Raw genomic sequence first — 18,393 nt, 5'->3', positions numbered from 1 at the left:
TTTTTTTGTTTATTTGTTTGTTTTAAGATATTATGCTTATCGAGCGGTAAATGCTATTTAACACTTTCAGTAAGTTGACAGTGGGACAAAGTTCAAGTGCACCATGTTATGAATGAGTCAACATCTCAGACTAGATTAGATTTTATATTATGTGTTGCTAATTGTTACAAGCAGCTGCTAAGAGAACACTAAGAGTAATCTATCCAGGCAATAGTAGCCAAGCTCCTTGTACTATCACTAATATGATAAAAACAGCCAGCTTATGAATTCAATTATTTTGTTTACTTACGTGCAAAGAATTGATTGGTCCTCACGGTCTGCAAAACAAAGAAAAAAGAATACAGATTGTGATTTTGCTCTGATATTTTGTTGTAACTGCAAGCTACAAAGTTATATTAAAAGGGCATCCAGAAACCTGAACTTTTCATAATTCAGCAATTAAAATAAATAAATAAGCAATCACGTTTGATGGAGTGGTCTTTAAGTAGCGTCCTGAAGTTATTTAATTTGGGGGGGGGGGGGAGGGGGAGGGGGAAGAGATGTTTTTCAGCTCCTTGTTTACATTTATAAAGGGTCTTTTTTTCAGCGAGAAGAGAGACTGACTGACTAGTCAGGGAAACAATTAAACGGTCGATACAGAAAATGCTGGCCAGTGCAGACTAAACTAAACTAGAACATTACTAAAATGAAAATTTTGTATGTAATAGAAATTTTTTTTAAACCATATAGTAGTCTATTATTTTCAGACAGAAAATGAGACTAGTTGAAATTTTTAGTGTTTTATGTTCCCTACAGTCTCCCAGATTCATTGGCTACAAACAAGATTTTAAGTACTTGGAAACAGCAAGAATGTCTGCAGCCAATATGGTAATTCCCATCTACAGCTTTTTCTTGTGAACATGGAAGCTCATAAGTGCTGTCTTAATTCAGTTTATTCAGAAGAGAGAGTTGCCAACAGGATGCCTAGCAAGACATAGAACAGAACTGAATTGTGCAACATGATATTGCTCAGCACACAACATACACTACTGTGCATTGAAAAGAATGCCTGAAGGACATGCACTATAAAACTGTGAATGGTTCTCTTGCAGGTTACAGCATCTTTACATACTGCATTTCAATATATGGGCCTTATTTTTCAGAAGAGCTGTTAAAGTATACTTCTCATATATGTAAAGTTTTTTCTGGTCTTTCAGTTAGTTAAAGAACTCCTCCCCCGCCCCCCAACTTTTTTCAGTAAGCTCAGCATCTCCTTATGCCTATGAAACCACCCCACACAGCTCTTTCTCAAACTGGTTCTATAGCTATCTGCATAATGATCACTGAATAACTGGTAGTCATCTACTGCAAACTCATGAGGGAATTTCAGTAGGTTTTTTTTATTTTTATGGATAATTGTTAAGGTTAAGATTTTATCATGGACAGGTCACAGGCAAGGAGCCTGTGACCTGTGTGTGGCTTTACTAAAAATAACCAGGGACCAGGGGGCAGAGCTGTAGGGGGGCCCCATGCATGAATGACAACTAGACCCCCACCACCATAGGAGGGGGAGCGAGCTCACATAGCACCAGCTTTGGAGCCAGCCACAGGTGCACAGCTCCGGATGCAGCCACAAGGGTGTGTGCACAGCTGCAACCCTGGCCAGAGCCCCAAGGCAAGGGCGCATGGTTCTGTCTGTGGCCCCAGGGGGCAGTGCACAGTTCCAGCCCCAAGAGAAGCCACGTGGGGGAGGGTGAGTGGGTGGCACAAAGTCCTGGCTCCAGACCCAGCTGCAGGGCAGGGGAGCGAGGAGCAGAGACCCAGCTCCAGCCCCATCTGCAGGGCAGGGGTGCACAGTCCCAGCTGAAGCCAAAGAAGTCACGGAGGTCCAGTAGAGTCACAGAATCCGTGACTGCTGTGACCTCCATGACTAAATCATATGCTTAGTAATAATCATGAATTCCACTGCAAACAAGTCAACCTTATTTTGTTTGAACATAAGGTTCAAGACTAAGGGATATAGCCCTGATCCTTCCAGAATAAGGCAAATACCATGTTTCAAGACACGCTCCCCCCCCCCCCTTTTTTTTTTTTTTTTTTTAAAAGGACAGAAAAGTCAAGTGACATTCTTTAAACTTTTGAGATCTTTATGAATTGCTGGCCATGCATGACACTAACTAGGAGGACCCGGAAAAAGGCATCAAATAGCAACTGATAACTGCTGTTCTCTCTAGGAGAGCAGTTCTAGACTTGAAGCACTAAAGGTGGATAGGTAGGAGGACAATTATGTTGCTGTGAAGCACCTGATTCCTCCCTTCCTGCCATCCCTCCTCCCCACTTTCCCCTAGAATCCAATGATTTCATTTAATGGATTTGAAGTTTAGACATCCCATTAAAAAAAAAAAATGTATCACAGTATAAACTCAACTATGTCTTCTTATCTGCTGTAAGAAGCAAAGTAAAAATTTGTTGGGTTTGGATAGTTTTGCCCAAGGATTTTTAGGAGATGGACTCCAAGATTCTACTGAGTATGGAGGAATATGAAATAAAAACACTAGTCATCCTACCTGTCATAAATATAAAGGGAAGGATAAACACCTTTAAAATCCCTCCTGGCCAGAGGAAAAATCCTTTCACCTGTAAAAGGTTAAGAAGCTAGGATAACCTCGCTGGCACCCGACCTAAATGACCAACGAGGAGACAAGATACTTTCAAAAGCTGGGAAGAGGGAGAAAAACAAAAGGGTCTGTGTGATGCTTTTACCGGGGACAGAACAGGAATGGAGTCTTAGAACTTAGTAAGTAATCTAGCTAGATATGCGTTAGATTAAGATTTCTTTAAATGGCTGAGAAGTTGAATTGTGCTGAATAGAATGAATATTCCTGACTGTGTGTCTTTTTGTAACTTAAGGTTTTGCCTAGAGGGATTCCCTATGTTTTGAATCTAATTACCCTGTAAGGTATTTACCATCCTGATTTTACAGAGGTGATTCTTTTTTACTTTTATCAAAAGTCTTCTTGTAAGAAGACTGAATGCTTTTTCATTGTTCTTAAGATCCAAGGGTTTGGGTCTGTGGTGACCTATGCAAATTGGTGAGGATTTCTACCAAACCTTCCCCAGGAAGTGGGGTGCAAGGGTTGGGAGGATTCTGGGGGGAAAGACTTTTCCAAACAACGCTTTCCCAATAAAAATAAACCCAGATAAATGTTTGGTGGTGGCAGTGGAAGTCCAAGGGCAAAGGGTAAAATAGTTTGTACCTTGGGGAAGTTTTAACCTAAGCTGGTAAAAGTAAGCTTAGGAGGTTTTCATGCAGGTCCCCACATCTGTACCCTAGAGTTCAGAGTGGGGAAGGAACCTTGACACTACCCAAATCATATAAACTAATTTTATAAAGCTCTCAGGTACCAGCTAGTACCGTTACAAGTACTGAAGCAGAATAGCCAGCTGTCTCCTCTAAAGACAAGAGACTTGGGCACGAGGGATCAGTTGACCTGTTTTCTCTGTTACTCAGCTAGGATATACACAAACACAAGAATCCAAAAAGGGTTCTTGGAACTTTTTTCATGACAGCCTGCCCACCTGACCGCCGCCCCCCCCCCCAGCAAGGGGGGGCGTGGGGGGGGGAGGACTTTCATTTGAATATTTGAGTTATAGATTTATTGCCTTCCTGCAATAAAAATGTATGCTACTCAGAGATTTAGGAAGCCCAGATGTATATTGCAAGTCATTAGGGGTAAGAGACCCATTTCAAAACTGTAATTAGAGGATCCATAATACACAGGGCTATCTGCAAAAGACTGTTAAGAAGTAATCCAAAAAGCTATTGTTTATCTTTCATATCTATTTTCCATGAGACAAAAGATGGTGAGACACCCCTAAACTGCTTTTGGAAAGAGTCAGACTAGGTCCTGGACTAGTCAGCCGTTTTAGCAGACCTACTTGCGCATCTCAATCAAGGTTTACTGGATTGGGAGGCTACTACACAGGCCGTCAGGCTCTGCAAATTGCTGTCCCACCTAAAGAAGCTCAAACCAAAACCAAGAAGTTAACCAGGGACACTTGCCCTAGATTTAAAGCTAAGTGACTCCTTAAGGTTGAAAAGTAAAAACAAGCACCAGTCTAATCTGATTGAACTTGACTGCTTGTCTGCTATATACAGAGAGTGATTTGTACATTAAAGTATTATCTGCAATTGTAGAAGCATGGGGCTTTTCTTGGCACTGTATGAAAAGTTACAGCATGTGGGTATAAATGTATTTCTGTATACAAAGGAAAATGTTCAAACCCCAAAATCAGGATGTGGATTTTCCAGTGTTGGGTTGGTTAGAAACACAGTAAACCACTAGATGTCCACATAGAATAAAACTGATAGTTTTCACTGAGGATAAGTGTGAAAGAACTTTGAAGTCTTTAAGCTATGAAATCTGAGTTTTGAAAAAAAAAAAGAAAAAAAGAAAAAACACAAAATTAAAGATGTGAAAGCACTATTTGGAAATATCTGCCTGATTTACTTCAGACTTCCTAAAACATTGGCATATGTCATGCATGCAACATTTCATGCGACAGGAAGATTTTTATTTTTTGTCTGGGGTGGTGAAAAGTGGGCTTAAAACTGTTCAGTGATACCACAATATATAGCAGCTACTGGTTTTCCTAAACCAGTTCTCTTCTGGCTTCCATTCTATGCATCAGGACCCATTCCTTTGCTTCACTGCTTGCAAAAGTAGAAGCCTGTACATAATACAAAGGCTTCTTAAAGAAAACACCTCCCACACCAAGTACAAGGATGGTTGTAAAGACACAGCTTCAATTTAAAATCCTGACAATGCTCCTGGTTGAAATACACATGATTTAAAGAGCTCTTGAGGTGCTAAATACAGTATTTAGTGTCTCCTTGTATTTGGTTCTTTGCTACCCCCATTGAATAATTCCAGTAGAAGGAGATGGAGCAGTGCCAACTTGTTTGCAAGAATAATTCTTATGTACTGTTTGTGGCAGGTTGGGATGGGAGATAGTAGCTTTCTCTAATTCTAGCCATATTCAGTGTACCAGCAGCAAACATTAAAGTGAAGGCAGAATATTCAGTATTAAAAGCAACATCAGATGCACAAAAACAGATCCATAGGATAGCCCTTCTTCCAGCCATTCCTCATGGATCCAAACAGACCTGTGTGTATTACCCAACAAGGAACATGACCTTTACCAAGTGACCATGTGAGGCATACTTTGAAATTACAGGCCCAATCCTGCAGACACTCACTAAATTTGGTAATTGTGGGACTACTTGTATTTAGAGTTGGCCAGACGTGCTCTTGCAGGACTGGGACCCAATTGCCTTTGGTCAAATAAATAAATAGAGGGAAATCACTAACCATACTGGAAGTGCTCCTGCACCCATTGTGACTAGCCTTAATATTTTCAGTATTCTGGCTACATGGGTGAGCCGTAGAGAAACAAGATATGCTGGAACAGTTACAGATCAGAAAAGGTCTCTGCACAGATTTGTATGTTAATTAGCAGAAGCATAAGAATGGTCATACTGAATGATATCACTGGTACATCTAGCCCAGTATCCTAGTATCAGTATGAAGTGAGCTTATGCTCAGATAAATTGGTTAGTCTCTAAGGTGTCATAAATACTCCTTTTCTTTTTGTCTTCTGACAGTGGACAGTGCCAGATGCTTCAGAGGGAACAAACAGAACAGGGCAATTTTAAGTGATCCACATCCCCTGTGGTCCAGTCCCAGTTTCTGGCAATCAGAAGTTTAGGGACACCCGGTGCATGGGGTTGGATCCCTGACCATCTTGGCCGACAGCCATATCCTCCATGAATTTTTTTAATCCAGTTCAAACACAGTTTTGGCCTTTACAACATCCCCTGGCAAATAGTTCCACAGGTTGACTGTACATTGTGTGAAGTACTTCCTTTTGTTTTAAACCTTCTGACTATTCGTTTCATTGGGTGACCCCTGCTTCATTTGTTATGTGAAGGAGTAAACAACAACACTTCGCTATTCACTTTCTTTATAGCGCTCATGTTTTTATAGACCTCTATCCTACCCCCCTACCCCCCCAAATCCCTCAGTCGTCCCTTTTCTAAAGTGACTGGTCCCAGTCTTTTTAATCTTTCCCATCACGGAAGTTGTACTATACCCCCAATAATTTTTGTTACCCTTCTCTGCACCTTCCCTAATTCCAGTATATCTTTTGGTGCCTAACACTTCTCTTTTTTGATTGCTGCTCCATATGGAGTTGATGTTTTCAAAGAACTATCCACAATGACTTCAAGATCTCCTTCTTGAGTGGGAACAGCGAATTTAGATCCCATAATTTTGTATGGATAGTTGAGATTATATTTTTTAATGTGCATTACTTTGCACTTCACACTGAATTTCATCTGCTATTTTGGCACCTAGTCACCCAGTTTAGTGAGATCTTTAACTCTCTGCAGTCAACTTTGGACTTAACTATCTTGAGTATTTTTATTGTCTGCAAATTTTGCCCTCTCGCTATTTACCCCTTTTTCCAAATCATTTACGAATATGCTGAATAGCAAAAGGTCCAAGTAGAGATCCTTGGGGGACACAGCTATTTACCAGTCTCCAGTCTGAAAACTGACCATTTATTCCTACCCTTTGTTTCCTGTCTTTTAACCAATTACTGATCCATGAGAAGACCTTCCCTCTTATCCCATGACTCTTTGCTTTGCTTAAGAGCTTTTGGTGAGGGATCCTATCAAATACTTTCTGAAAGTCCAAGTACACTATATCCACTGAATCACCCTTGTCCACATGTTTGCTGACTCCCTCAGAAGAATTCCAATAGATAGGAAATCATGATTTCCCATTACGAAAGCCATGTTGACTCTTCCCCAACATATTAGATTCATCTATGTGTCTGATAATTATGTTCTTACTATCATGTCAACCAATTTGCCTGGCAATAAAGTTAGTCTTACCAGCCTGTAGTTGCCAGGATCACCGCTGTAATGCCTTGGAAAAAAAGGGCATTACATGAGATATCCTCTAGTGATCTGGTACAGAAGCAGATTTCAGTGATAGGTTACATACCCTAGCTATTAGTTCTGCAATTTCATATTTACATTCCTTTACAATTCTTGGGTGAATATCTTCTAGTCCTGGTGACTTTAGTTTAATTTATCAATTTTTTTCCAAAACCTCTTCTATTTATCTCAATCTGGGACAGTTCCTCAGATATGTCACCTAAAAATAATGGTCCAGATGTGGGGGGAATCTCACCCATATCTTCTGCAGTGAAGACCTGTACAAAGAATTCATTTAGCTTCTTCCCCAATGGCCTTGTCTTCCTTAAATGCTCCATCAGCACCTCATTCCTCCGGTGGCCTGGCCCTACTGATTCTTGGGAAGCTTTATGCTCCTTTCTATTTTCCTCATTAAGAAATGACTTCCAATTTCCATAGGATGCCTTTTTGCCTCTAGCCATCTCTTTTTACTCTGCTGTTTACCCATGGTGGCTATTTTTAGTCCTCTTACTGTTTGGGGGTGGGGGGGCATTTGGGTTGAGCCTCTAGGATGGTGTTCTTAAAGGTTTTCTCCATGCAGTCTGCAGGCATTTCTCCCTTGTGACTGGTCCTTTGAATTTCTGTTTAACTAGCTTCCTCATTTTTGTGTAGTTCCTCTTTTTGAAGTAAATGCTACTGAGGGGGAGTTATTTGGTATTTTCCCCCCTACAAGGATGTTTAAATTTAATTACATTTTACGGTCGCTATTACTGAGCGGTTCAGCTAGATCCACCTCCTGGACCAGACGGTGTTCCATTTAGCACTAAATCAAGAATTGCCTCTCCCCTTGTGGATTCCAGGACAAACTGCTCCAAGAAGCCGTCATTAGAGTAGAGAATGGTTGAAGGCCAGGATTTTTAATCAGCTACTTCTGTTCCTTATTAAAAAGTACAGTTCAGTAAACTTAAAGATAACTGCCCTCTCAAAGGGTTGTGGAAAGCGTCCAGACACCAGCAACTACCACCATATACCACCACAAGTAGCTCAACGAGAAATGCTTGGAGCCGTTTTAAATGCATCCTATTTTAGATTAGTCTCAAATAAATATCACCATGATGCTATGAGGCGTGTTACTATTTTTCCCAGCTGAATCAATCAATCCAGATATCCTTTAAAAAGCTTTCAACAAGGCAGTGGTTTCTATTACACAGAAAAAAAAAGATATACTGCAAGTGTATTGAGCAAGTTAGCCACAGGAAGAAGTCAAATGCTACAATTTAGCAATAATTTTTTGTGTCATTTTATGGAAGGCAGAGATGCGAGGTATTAAATATGTATAGGACAATTGAATGTCTGCACAGAGTAGAATGCTTATAGCTAAAGATCTTCCTCTTTCTGTAGTGAAAACCCATACTAGTCATACTCCTGCTGCTGTCACCAACAAGAGTATTAACTTCAGGGAAAGAGACCAGACACTGAACTTGTGTTATAGCCATTTTGATGCAAAAACTGAAAAAGGTAGTTGCGCTGCCAAGAAGAAGAGTTACAGAATCCCACAAGAAACAGAAATTCTTATACAGACTTGAGCACACCGTCAGATACTCTAGAATTTCATTAGTTTGTACTGACAATTAAGAGATTAGAAGTTTCTGAAATGTACAAGCTTCCCACAATGGCTAGAAAAAGACTTGTGTATTTCCTGTGATTTCAGTAGCTAAATCCATGTGCCAAAACAAAACTAACAAAGAAGAGACACCACTAAAATCTGAACGCTATTTTATTAGTTCTTTTAGAAGAAAAAAAAATGAATGGACACCAGTTCTGTTACTCATTTACCAGTGAGTGAATGGCAAGTATCTTTCAGTTCTAAAATAAGTGAAGCACTTTCCAGTTTGACATTCTTTTCGCTACAGACAGTAATTTGTTGATAACTACAGTACTCCATTGTACAGTAGTCTTTACTGTTTCAATAGCAAAGGCTATACAAAGAAGGCATTTGTTTTTTAAAACTACACATAACAGTGGCAAGATCTATTAAATTTGCTGCTGCAAAACGTATTTAAGGGAAAAAATTCTGCCAGCCTACCTATTACACATTACTCACTGTTCTAAAAGAATGTCAACTCAAATCAAAATCATAAAAATCAAAGTTACAATTTACTATTTTGATTTTACAATCTAAACTAGTGTTTAGATTAGTTTTCTGTGGAATTTTCAGTAAACTTAAAGCACAATACAGAAGAATGCATTTTTGCTCTACTATTGTAGAGATCTTATGCCACAAAATGGCATGTCTGCAAAACAGCTGCAAGCTTCCAGCTAGAGCTCGAGTATGTGACTTGTTTAACATCTGTATTATAATTTCTTTACTTGTAAAGTAGTATTTATTCACTACAACTCTGAAATCAAGTAAATGATCCTACAACGTTTTCCCCTTAAAATGAGAAAAATTGACAATTTCAAAATTTAATTTAGGTAAATCCTGATAGATTCCTACTGCATGCTTAAAGCAATGGTAGTTGGACAACATCAGATTGTTAAAATCTATTCTAAAAGAAGAACTGTAAAACCTTCAACTTCTGACAGAAGTAGATGTTTTACAATCCTTCTTGTAGATTTTCATAATCTATTTTAATAATGAAAGGTTCAAAATGACATTCCAATGCAGTTCGTCTCTTGTAGTTGGCTAAGGTGCCTTAGGGAAGATTCATGTAAAATTCTTCAGTTTGAAGGAAGAATTAGACTTCAGACTGTAAAATATACAGTTTGGGGATTCCCTTCCTCCCCCTGTAGAATAGCCACAGTACAACAAATAGTTTCTAAAAATATTTAGGATTATGGTCATTTTTTGCCACTATTTTTCCAAACTTTATATTTCATCCTTTTATAGAAGTCTTCTCTTTCAGAGAGCATCACAAAGGATTGCCGTCTTTCAAAATGACTACCACCTCCCATTGTTCTTAAATCAGACTGAGGCCACAGGTTGCCATCAGCTAAAATGCCCTCTTTTAAAGTGGCCATCACTTCCCATGATTCACAACTAAGCTCCTTTCAAAGAAGATGGCAGCCCACTATGCAGTCAGAAGACACTAGCTACTCTTGCTAGGGCAAGATGGCAATTCTTTTCGGTATTCCCCAAGACAGAATAGTCTTGAGCTTTGTTACCTAGTTGATGGGAATGGAGCAACCATTAATCCTAAAAATGTTTCTTCAGTTGTAGCCTATAAATACAGCTTCGTGGTATGAGAAGTTTGAACTGTTTTGTTACTGAGATTATATACAGGGTTTGATGACTAGTTGTTTGTAAAGTACAGTGTGACTTTTCTCCTTCCCGATTCTTGGTTAGGACACCTAGGGAATAAAAAAAATCCTCAGTTTATTCTGCCCTGGCTGCTGCTTCTACACCAGAGGCCCTCCGTTGAGCAAAGGAAAAACCCAAGAACCTGAACTCCTTGGCGGCTGTCTCTCTACTTAACCTGTACAACCTCCTCCCCCCAACCTCAGTCTTTAACAGTAGGGTAAAGCAAAAAGAAAATCAAGGCTGGGCAGGGACAAGGCTGACATTGCATGGAGAGGATTCAACTGCTGGCCCATCAGGAGTAGCCAACTGAGCCCAACTTCTTTTCCACATAGTGAACGAATTTTCCTGTAACATGCTAATAAAGTTTGTCTAGTAAAAAGGAGTCTATTTGTAGTATTCCTCTGTTTATTCCAGGACAGAGAGTTTCCCCTCCTCCAGGTTTGTATTCCAACAGTCCCCTATATAAAAGACTCCGAACAACTGTTTTTAATACCAACTGTTCAAGCTACACATTTTTTCAAAAATTGCAATAAGATTTTTATCTGCCAGTTTCATGCTTTCAGTTAGTTCCTCTTCATATTGGGAGAAATGTTTATTTAAGAGCTTTGACCACAGTAATGCCTGATTCAGCACCATAACAGTCATGTGAAACCAAGTCCGCTAGTTTCTAGTGGTATGACTGGTATTTTAGAAAAACATCCTGTATATGGATTCTCCTGCTTTTCAGGATGGCATGGTTTACCAGAGGTGGTTTTTACAGTTTTTTACCACCATGGGAAAAAAAATTGTTTAGTCCCAGTTTGAGACATTTTGCTATTTTAAAAACTGTTTCATTAATGCACATCATATTACACTTCGTTTTAGTTACATAAATTTGGAGATTTGTACACCCTTGAATTAAACATAAAACCACAATGGGTGTAACACTAATATGTAATTATAATATTGACCACCAGAGTGTCTATACATTTTGGTTCAGTATTTTCTCAGGGAAGTTCTATAGGTCATAACTCATATTTCAGTTTTCAGAAATCAAAACCATATGAAAATAATGCACTGTTGTAGGCTTAAAGTATTATGCAATCAGAGGCATGCAGAGATGCAGACTACCAATCCAAGTCCATTTGGCCACACACATTCTGCAGCAAAAGACCAGCTTTGATATAGTGGTTAGGCCGAGCCTATGCCTCCGTTTTGAATGGATGTATCTGAAATTTGAAAAGACTGAAGATTCACTGAAGTTCTGCCTCATGAACACTCTCAATCCTGACATAATGTGATTTTTAATATAAGTTTCCAAGCAAGTTGAATGTTCCATCGTGTCTCACCAGGAATTTGGGGGTTTACAGATCCTGGGCATTCTTTTTACCAGGCTCCAGAGTGATGGCAATTACCAAAATGCTTTTCTAAATCTACAACATGTTTCATTAAAGCACTTGGGAATAGGGTCTTGTCCAAGTAGACTAAGCCAATGTAACGCACATCCAGTGTCAAGCAGGAAGGGCATATTGAGTGGGGTTCCAAGGGGATCTGTGCTGGGTCCGGTTCAATATCCTCATAAATTATTTGGATAACAACATAGAAAGTATAATGAAAGTCTGTAGCCAGTACCAAACTGGGAGGGGTTGCAAGTGCTTTGGAAGACAGGATTAGGATTCAAAAATGATCTAGACAAACTGTAGAAATGGTCTGAAATAAAAACCAGGATGAAATTCAATAAAGGACAAATGCAAAGCACTACACTTAGGAAGGAATAACCAATTGCACAAAATGGGAAGTGACTGCCTAGGAAGGGGCACTGCGGAAAAGCATCTGGAGGTTATAATGCATCAAACTAAATATGAGTCAACATTAATACTGTTGCCAAAAAAAAAAAAGCCAACGTCATTCTGGGATGTATTAACAGGAGTTTTCTAAACAAGACAAGTAGCAATTTTTCCACTCTACTCATCACTGAAAAGGCCTCAACTGGACCACTGTGTCCATGTCTGGGCACCACACTTTGGGAAAGATGTGGACAAATTGGAGAAAATCCAAAGAAGAGCCACAAAAGTGATTAAAGGCCTAAAATACACGAACTACAAGAAAAAGATTGAAAAACTGGGTTTGTTTAGTCTAGAGATGAGAAGACTGAGGGGCACATAATAAGTCTTCAAGTAGGTAAAAGGGTATTATAGAGGGAAGATTAAATTGTTCCTTAGCCACTGAAGACAGGACAAGAAGTAACAGGCTTAAATAGCAGCAAGGGAGATTTAGGTTAGAAATTAGCAAAAAGTTTTTACGTGTAAGGGTAGTTTAGCACTAGAACAGATTCCATAACCTCAATAGGAAATAGCCATCACTGGAGCTTTTTAAAAGGCAGGTTAGACAAACACTGGTTAGGGATGGTCTCAATAATACTTAGTCCTGCCTCAGCATGGGGACCAGAAAAAGATGACCTACTGAGGTTCCTTTGGGTCCTACATTTCTATTATTTGAATGGATCTTTTTGCTTTATAAGCACAGGGGGAGGGGGGAGAGAGATTCTCAAGTGTACAGATTTCAACCCAGTTTCCCTCTTTCAGCAGGGCATCACAAGAGTTGACCCGTGCAGAGTGCAGTACTTAAGGTCCTTCTAAACAGGAAATACGTTAATAGGAGAAGAATACAGAAGCCGTTTGACAGCAGCATTGCTAACTGCCAGCTATACAAAAACCCTCTGCAACAGAGCTGTCATTGTGCAATGCAGTTTCCAGTTTATATTTGGAGTTTAACAAAATGGAGTCTTTCCAGCACTTGGCAAGACAATGAATGATTATTCAGATGATCAAGCAGCGTCAAATTTTGTTAGGGGGAAACAAAAAAAAAAACTCCACAACACACCTTAATTTTTAAAATCTGAACCAGAGATATTTTGGAATTTAAGCCCCAATTGTTTATTTAAACTCTTGGGCCCTAACACACTTGCATTTAAAGAGAACATAGTTTGTGAAGCACGAAGTTGAACACAAGCGAGCTTTTAATCTGATTCTAGGACATGAAACCAGAATGTCCCAAGCAGTTCTCCCATCATATTAATTTTGAAATGAAGGCTCAATTTGCACGACAGAAAGACTGGTCTTAAAACAAAAAAACAAACAAAAAAAAGAGTTGTTTAATGTTACAGTTTAGGTCTGTATAATCCCCCATTTGGGTCTTGCACATGGATCTGATACGACTGCCTTAGAAATCAGCAATTGTAAGGGCATTTGCAAGCAAAGTGGCCAGTGAGGTATGGCTAACTTCAGAATCTACAGGAGGAGGAGGTAAGGCATCTCACCTGTATGTACAATCCAGATTTTAATACAATTTCTGAACATCTTCAGATCTTGGTAATGCAAGGGGGGGGGGTAGAGAATAAGAAAGGCATGCTAGTTCCTGCATATTTTCTTCCTTTAGCTGAAAATTTTAATTGACTAAATTGTCAAAAAAAAAAAAAAGAGTTGGAACTGAACTGTGTGTGTGGCAGAGAGACAGAGAGAGAAGGCATTTTATTCCCATAAGAACCATCTACTTTGGTTTTATCATTCACATCAAATATCCTCCTCTTTGGTTTTAGAACCAACTGAATGGAAACCTATATTCACTAATCCCAGAATTTTAAGGCTAGTTTACATCCCAAAAAGCAAGATTCCCATAACCATTTTTGTTTGCAAACAGATGACACCTCTGTCAATACTCAAACTGAGGAGGCGGAGCTAAAACAATTACTGCAATTTGGAACCAAGACAAACAATTGTCTCCATATCCTTGTGAGACTTTAGACCTTTTTGACCTTAGACCTTAGTTGGGACAAGAAGCAATCTACAATAGAAAAATAAAGTTTGCTGGTACCAGCAAACCTGCCAAGCATAGACACAGCCCCAATGAGCAAAAGTGCTTTTGCAAATATAGCTTATACCAGTTCCCTGAATAAAATAAGCTACACTGGGAAAAACCACTTACTAGTTTGAATTACCATACCTCCTAGGAGCCCTAGTCGGGCACCAGGACCTCATTGTTCTCAGCACTGTTTTTTAGCCAGTTTCACAGCATCTGCACTAGGGCTTCAGCCAGTATAATATCCAGGACTAGGGCTCCTAGGAGGTATGGCAATTCAAACTAGTAAGTGCTTTTCCTGCTCTAGTTTATTTTATTTAGGGAACTAGTATAAGCTATATTGGCAAAAACACAACGTTGCTTGTAGGAGCTGCCTCTATGCTAGGAGGGTTTGCTGGTATAGCTAGAAAAAGATGGCTGGTATAGTGTAGACTAGGCCTTTCTGTGTTGACTTCTTTTCCATTGCAATGGGTTCAATTGGTGGCAAAGCAAGTAATAATCATCCCACCATTATAGGGAAGGTAACAAAATAGCAAAGTTACTGCTACAACTAGACACAATGGGATCAAGCAAAAACCAAATACCAGTACTTTCCTCAAACCAGGATTAGCCAGAGATTAACAAAATTGCTGTAAACTCAAAATACTTCCAAGAAGGAATAGCTACAGATTACACACATTTCACACCTCTTTGCCCTGAAACTTGCTGAAAAGCAACTAAAAGATATGGATTTCGTTCAGAAAAAGCTTAACTACTCTGAACATTAGTTCTTTTTATTGAAGCTCAGATTTCCTCCTAAGAGGGATGATGCTTTGTACTAGATGAAGAAACCTCTCTCCAAAAAGCGTAGGCCCCAAAATTTTCAGATAATGTTCCTATCCTATACAGATTATACCATGCTTATGATAACATCTGGGCACTTTCAAGTAGTGCATTAAGCAACATGACTAAGAATTGTCACCTGTTTGTTCTGCGATCCTCTGAAGTGAAAGCTTAAGATTCTAAAAATCACAGAGCTCCAAGAGCCAAGGCCCTCACCTATACCTTAGTGATAAGGTGTATCTGTATGTCAGAGGAGGAGCCAAGACCGATCAGGGTGGATTTGATTTAAATCACTAGTCAGGAAGACTATTTAATCATGGTTTTCTACATAAAAGTGAATTCTTGTTGGCTGTTATAACCTTAAACACATTCTTCACAACTCAGAGATAGATGTATATTGTGTACCTTTTAAAAATGAAACCTACATTTTTAAACATTTATTTAGAAAAAACTTTTCAGATTAGTTTTACAGCTATATCAGAAAATGAATGATCGTTTGGGGATTTCATTTCAAAAGGTAATTGAGGAAGATATTTATGAAGTCACATTAAGTACTATGGTTTTTTTCCTTCAACAGCAAATATATTTTAACAAAAAATGTATGTGTCCCTTGCGTCTCATATTTATCTGCAGACTTCTTGTCCAGATCTATTACGCCCCCAACAATCTTCTAGTCATTGAACTTTTTGAAACTTTGCACTTTTAGAGAGAGGTAAGAGATTGACTCTGTGTACACAAATTTGCAGAGCGACAATAGAGTTTGAGGTCTATTATTTATTTTAAAACATTTTTGCTGTTAACAGGCATGTTACCTCTGGAGACAAAAATCCAGTCTGAGAACTGCAAAACTAAGCATCTCTGATGGTATCTTCTAGACCAGTGGTTCTCATCTCTGGTCCACAGCTTGTTCAGGGAAAGCCCGACGGGCTGGGCCGGTTTGTTTACCTGCCACATCTGCAGGTTTGGCCGATTGCAGCTCCCACTGGCTGCGGTTCGCCGCTCCAGGCCAATAGGAGCTGCAGAAAGCAGCGTAGGCTGAGGAACGTGCTGGCCACCCTTCCCATAGCACCCATTGGCCTAGAGCAGCGAACTGCGGCTAGTTGGAGCCGCGATCGGCCGAACCTGTGGACGCGGCAGGTAAACAAACCAGCCCAGCCTGTCAGGCTTTCCCTGAACAAGCGGTGGACCAGAGTTGAGAACCACTGTTCTAGACTGAACACTGAGTCCCATTGGGTAGATAGAAAGATTATTTAAATTTAATCTATACAGAAACCTGTGAGAAGTGAGGGACATATGCTTTTTTGGGCAGAATGGGGCAAGCCAAACAACCTTATAAGGGAACATTTTGCGACTTTAAACAAGTATGTTCTCTAATAGATCAGCAACCTAATAACAAAACAAACGTTAACTGGGATGACGTTAAGTGAGGAGTTGCTGTATCTTCATCTTGCCTCACTATTCTAGGACATTTATGCGGACCAAAACTATGGTTGTCATGGCGATGTGGAACCAAGATTGGGATGAGGAGATATGGCCAAAAAACAGACAGACAAAAAAAAAACCACATGCGTGCACACCTTTGAAGTATGCTAAAACATGAAGAGGTTTGAGTACCGCTGATCTAGAGCTATGTTTTGTTATCCTTATTGTCTTAAATGCAGTCTAAGTGTTAGTCTTTAAATTCATCTTGGAGACTCTTATTGGGTAAAAAACTTCAGCTTAAGTAATTAGGCCTTAGACAATACAGCATCTCCCTTCCCCTTCTCCCACCTGCAAATGTGGTTACTGTTGACATATTGTGAAAAATCCACACACCCTGAGCAGCACAGTTAAACCAACGTAACCCCCAGCGTAGATAATGCTAGGTCAATGGGAGACTTCTCCTGCTGATCTAGCTACCACCTCTTGGGGAGTGGAGTACCTACCCCAACATTAGAATCCCTCATCGGCACAGGGAACAAGGTGGGATGAGGCAATATCTTTTATTGGACCAACTTCTGTTGGAGAGAAGCAAGCTTACAGAGCTCTTCTGCAGGTCTGCATTTAGCTTTCCCAGACCTGCAGAAGAGCTCTGTAAGCTTGTTTCTCTCTCCAACAGAAGTTGGTCCAATAAAAGATATTACTTCACCCCACCTTGTATCTCTAATATCCGGGGACCAACAAGGCTACAGCTACCCTATGTGTACACGTGTATATAAAAATAATTTTAGCCACTGAGAAACCTCAGTATAGCGTGCAGTGACAACATTAAAACAGGAGTACAGAAAGCAGTTTGAATGTACCCATTTAGCAATTGTTTCTGAAACCAATTAGTTTAGTTTCGCTGCATACCTTTTAATTTTTATTTTGGTGCCTCTGGAAATACATGTTCCCTAGTGTATCAGCACCTCTTTTATGTCCCAAATGTCATTACTACTTCGTTCTGAAGGAAGCCATTTCCACTTTAAGTTTACTATTACTATTATGCCACTTATTACAAAGTCTATCATTCAGTCACAGCAGCAAACTGGCAGGTACTTTGGAAGTCAAGAAAACACACCATAGAGTCATACTCTTAAAGGTCACTCACTGTTCCAAATTGCCCCCGCCCCCAAAATCTTTCTTTAAAAAATTTAAAGATTTCTGTATTTATTAGAAAGCAGACCTTTAGTGTGACAATAGAGAGCCTAAAATTAAGTGCATTAAACAATTTCAGTTATTTATAAGTAATATTTAAATAGTTCTTACCTTGCAACATGCATCTATATGCAGATTCAGATATTGCATAAATGTGTGGTGGCATTTCGTGACGTTTCTTCCCTCTGTACATCTCAATGATATTTTCCGAATAAATTGGGAGGTTCTTGTAGGGATTTATGACTACGCAGAACAGTCCAGAATAAGTCTAAAAAAAACAAGACACACCACACCAACAGCAGTTTGGTTATAAAATAAAGATAAAATAGCTACGTGCACTATTAAATAAAGCCAGAGGCCAGGAAAGCTTCATTCTTCCCAAATTGTGGGCCATTTCTGTGCTAGTCTTGAACATTAGTGACTTCAATAAAACCACCACCTCAAACTATTTAGTTCAAAAATATTGGTTGGTACTTTGAGACATCTAACAACTAAGCTCTTTTGGATAAAAGTTATGATAGAGGCGAAGTCTTGAGTATTTGATTCCTCCTCATTCCCCAAAAAGAAAAAAACTGCAGTATTACACTAGTATGTGAAAACCACAAAGTGAAAGTTTTCCATTTTCACTAAAGTTGGACACAAATTGCATCAAAAATAGAAAGCAGCTTAGATTTAAATTGTACTCTGATAAAACGTGCTTTTTTTGAAAAAAACACATCAAGCTTGCAAAAAACTTATGAAAATGTAGCTGTTCAGGTTCAGAGTCTACTCACTCAGTTAAAGGAAGAAATTTTGAATTAGCTGCTGATTTCTACACGATGAGCTAGTAATTCTCAACAGCTGGGTTGCTCCTCCT

The 18,393-nt window shown here is 39.3% G+C and overlaps 1 protein-coding gene across 3 annotated transcripts in view; it reads right to left on the bottom strand.

Annotated features, from left to right (window-relative positions):
- Nucleotides 1–18,393, bottom strand: part of MYH10 (myosin heavy chain 10) — a 144,736-nt gene that overhangs the window by 100,588 nt on the left and 25,755 nt on the right. For all 3 annotated transcript variants that reach the window (XM_073310850.2, XM_073310851.2, XM_073310852.2), the window contains exons 3-4: nt 17,649–17,805; nt 290–317 (exon numbers count right to left, since the gene is read on the bottom strand). In XM_073310850.2, the coding sequence (XP_073166951.1) occupies nt 290–317; nt 17,649–17,805 (185 nt within the window). The remainder of the gene's footprint in view (nt 1–289; nt 318–17,648; nt 17,806–18,393) is intronic.

The sequence above is a fragment of the Lepidochelys kempii genome, chromosome 14 (genome assembly GCF_965140285.1).
Source record: "Lepidochelys kempii isolate rLepKem1 chromosome 14, rLepKem1.hap1, whole genome shotgun sequence".
Classification (NCBI taxonomy): domain Eukaryota; kingdom Metazoa; phylum Chordata; order Testudines; family Cheloniidae; genus Lepidochelys; species Lepidochelys kempii.
The sequence above is the reverse complement of the archived record's forward strand: the minus strand, read 5'-3'. Positions and strand labels throughout refer to the sequence as shown.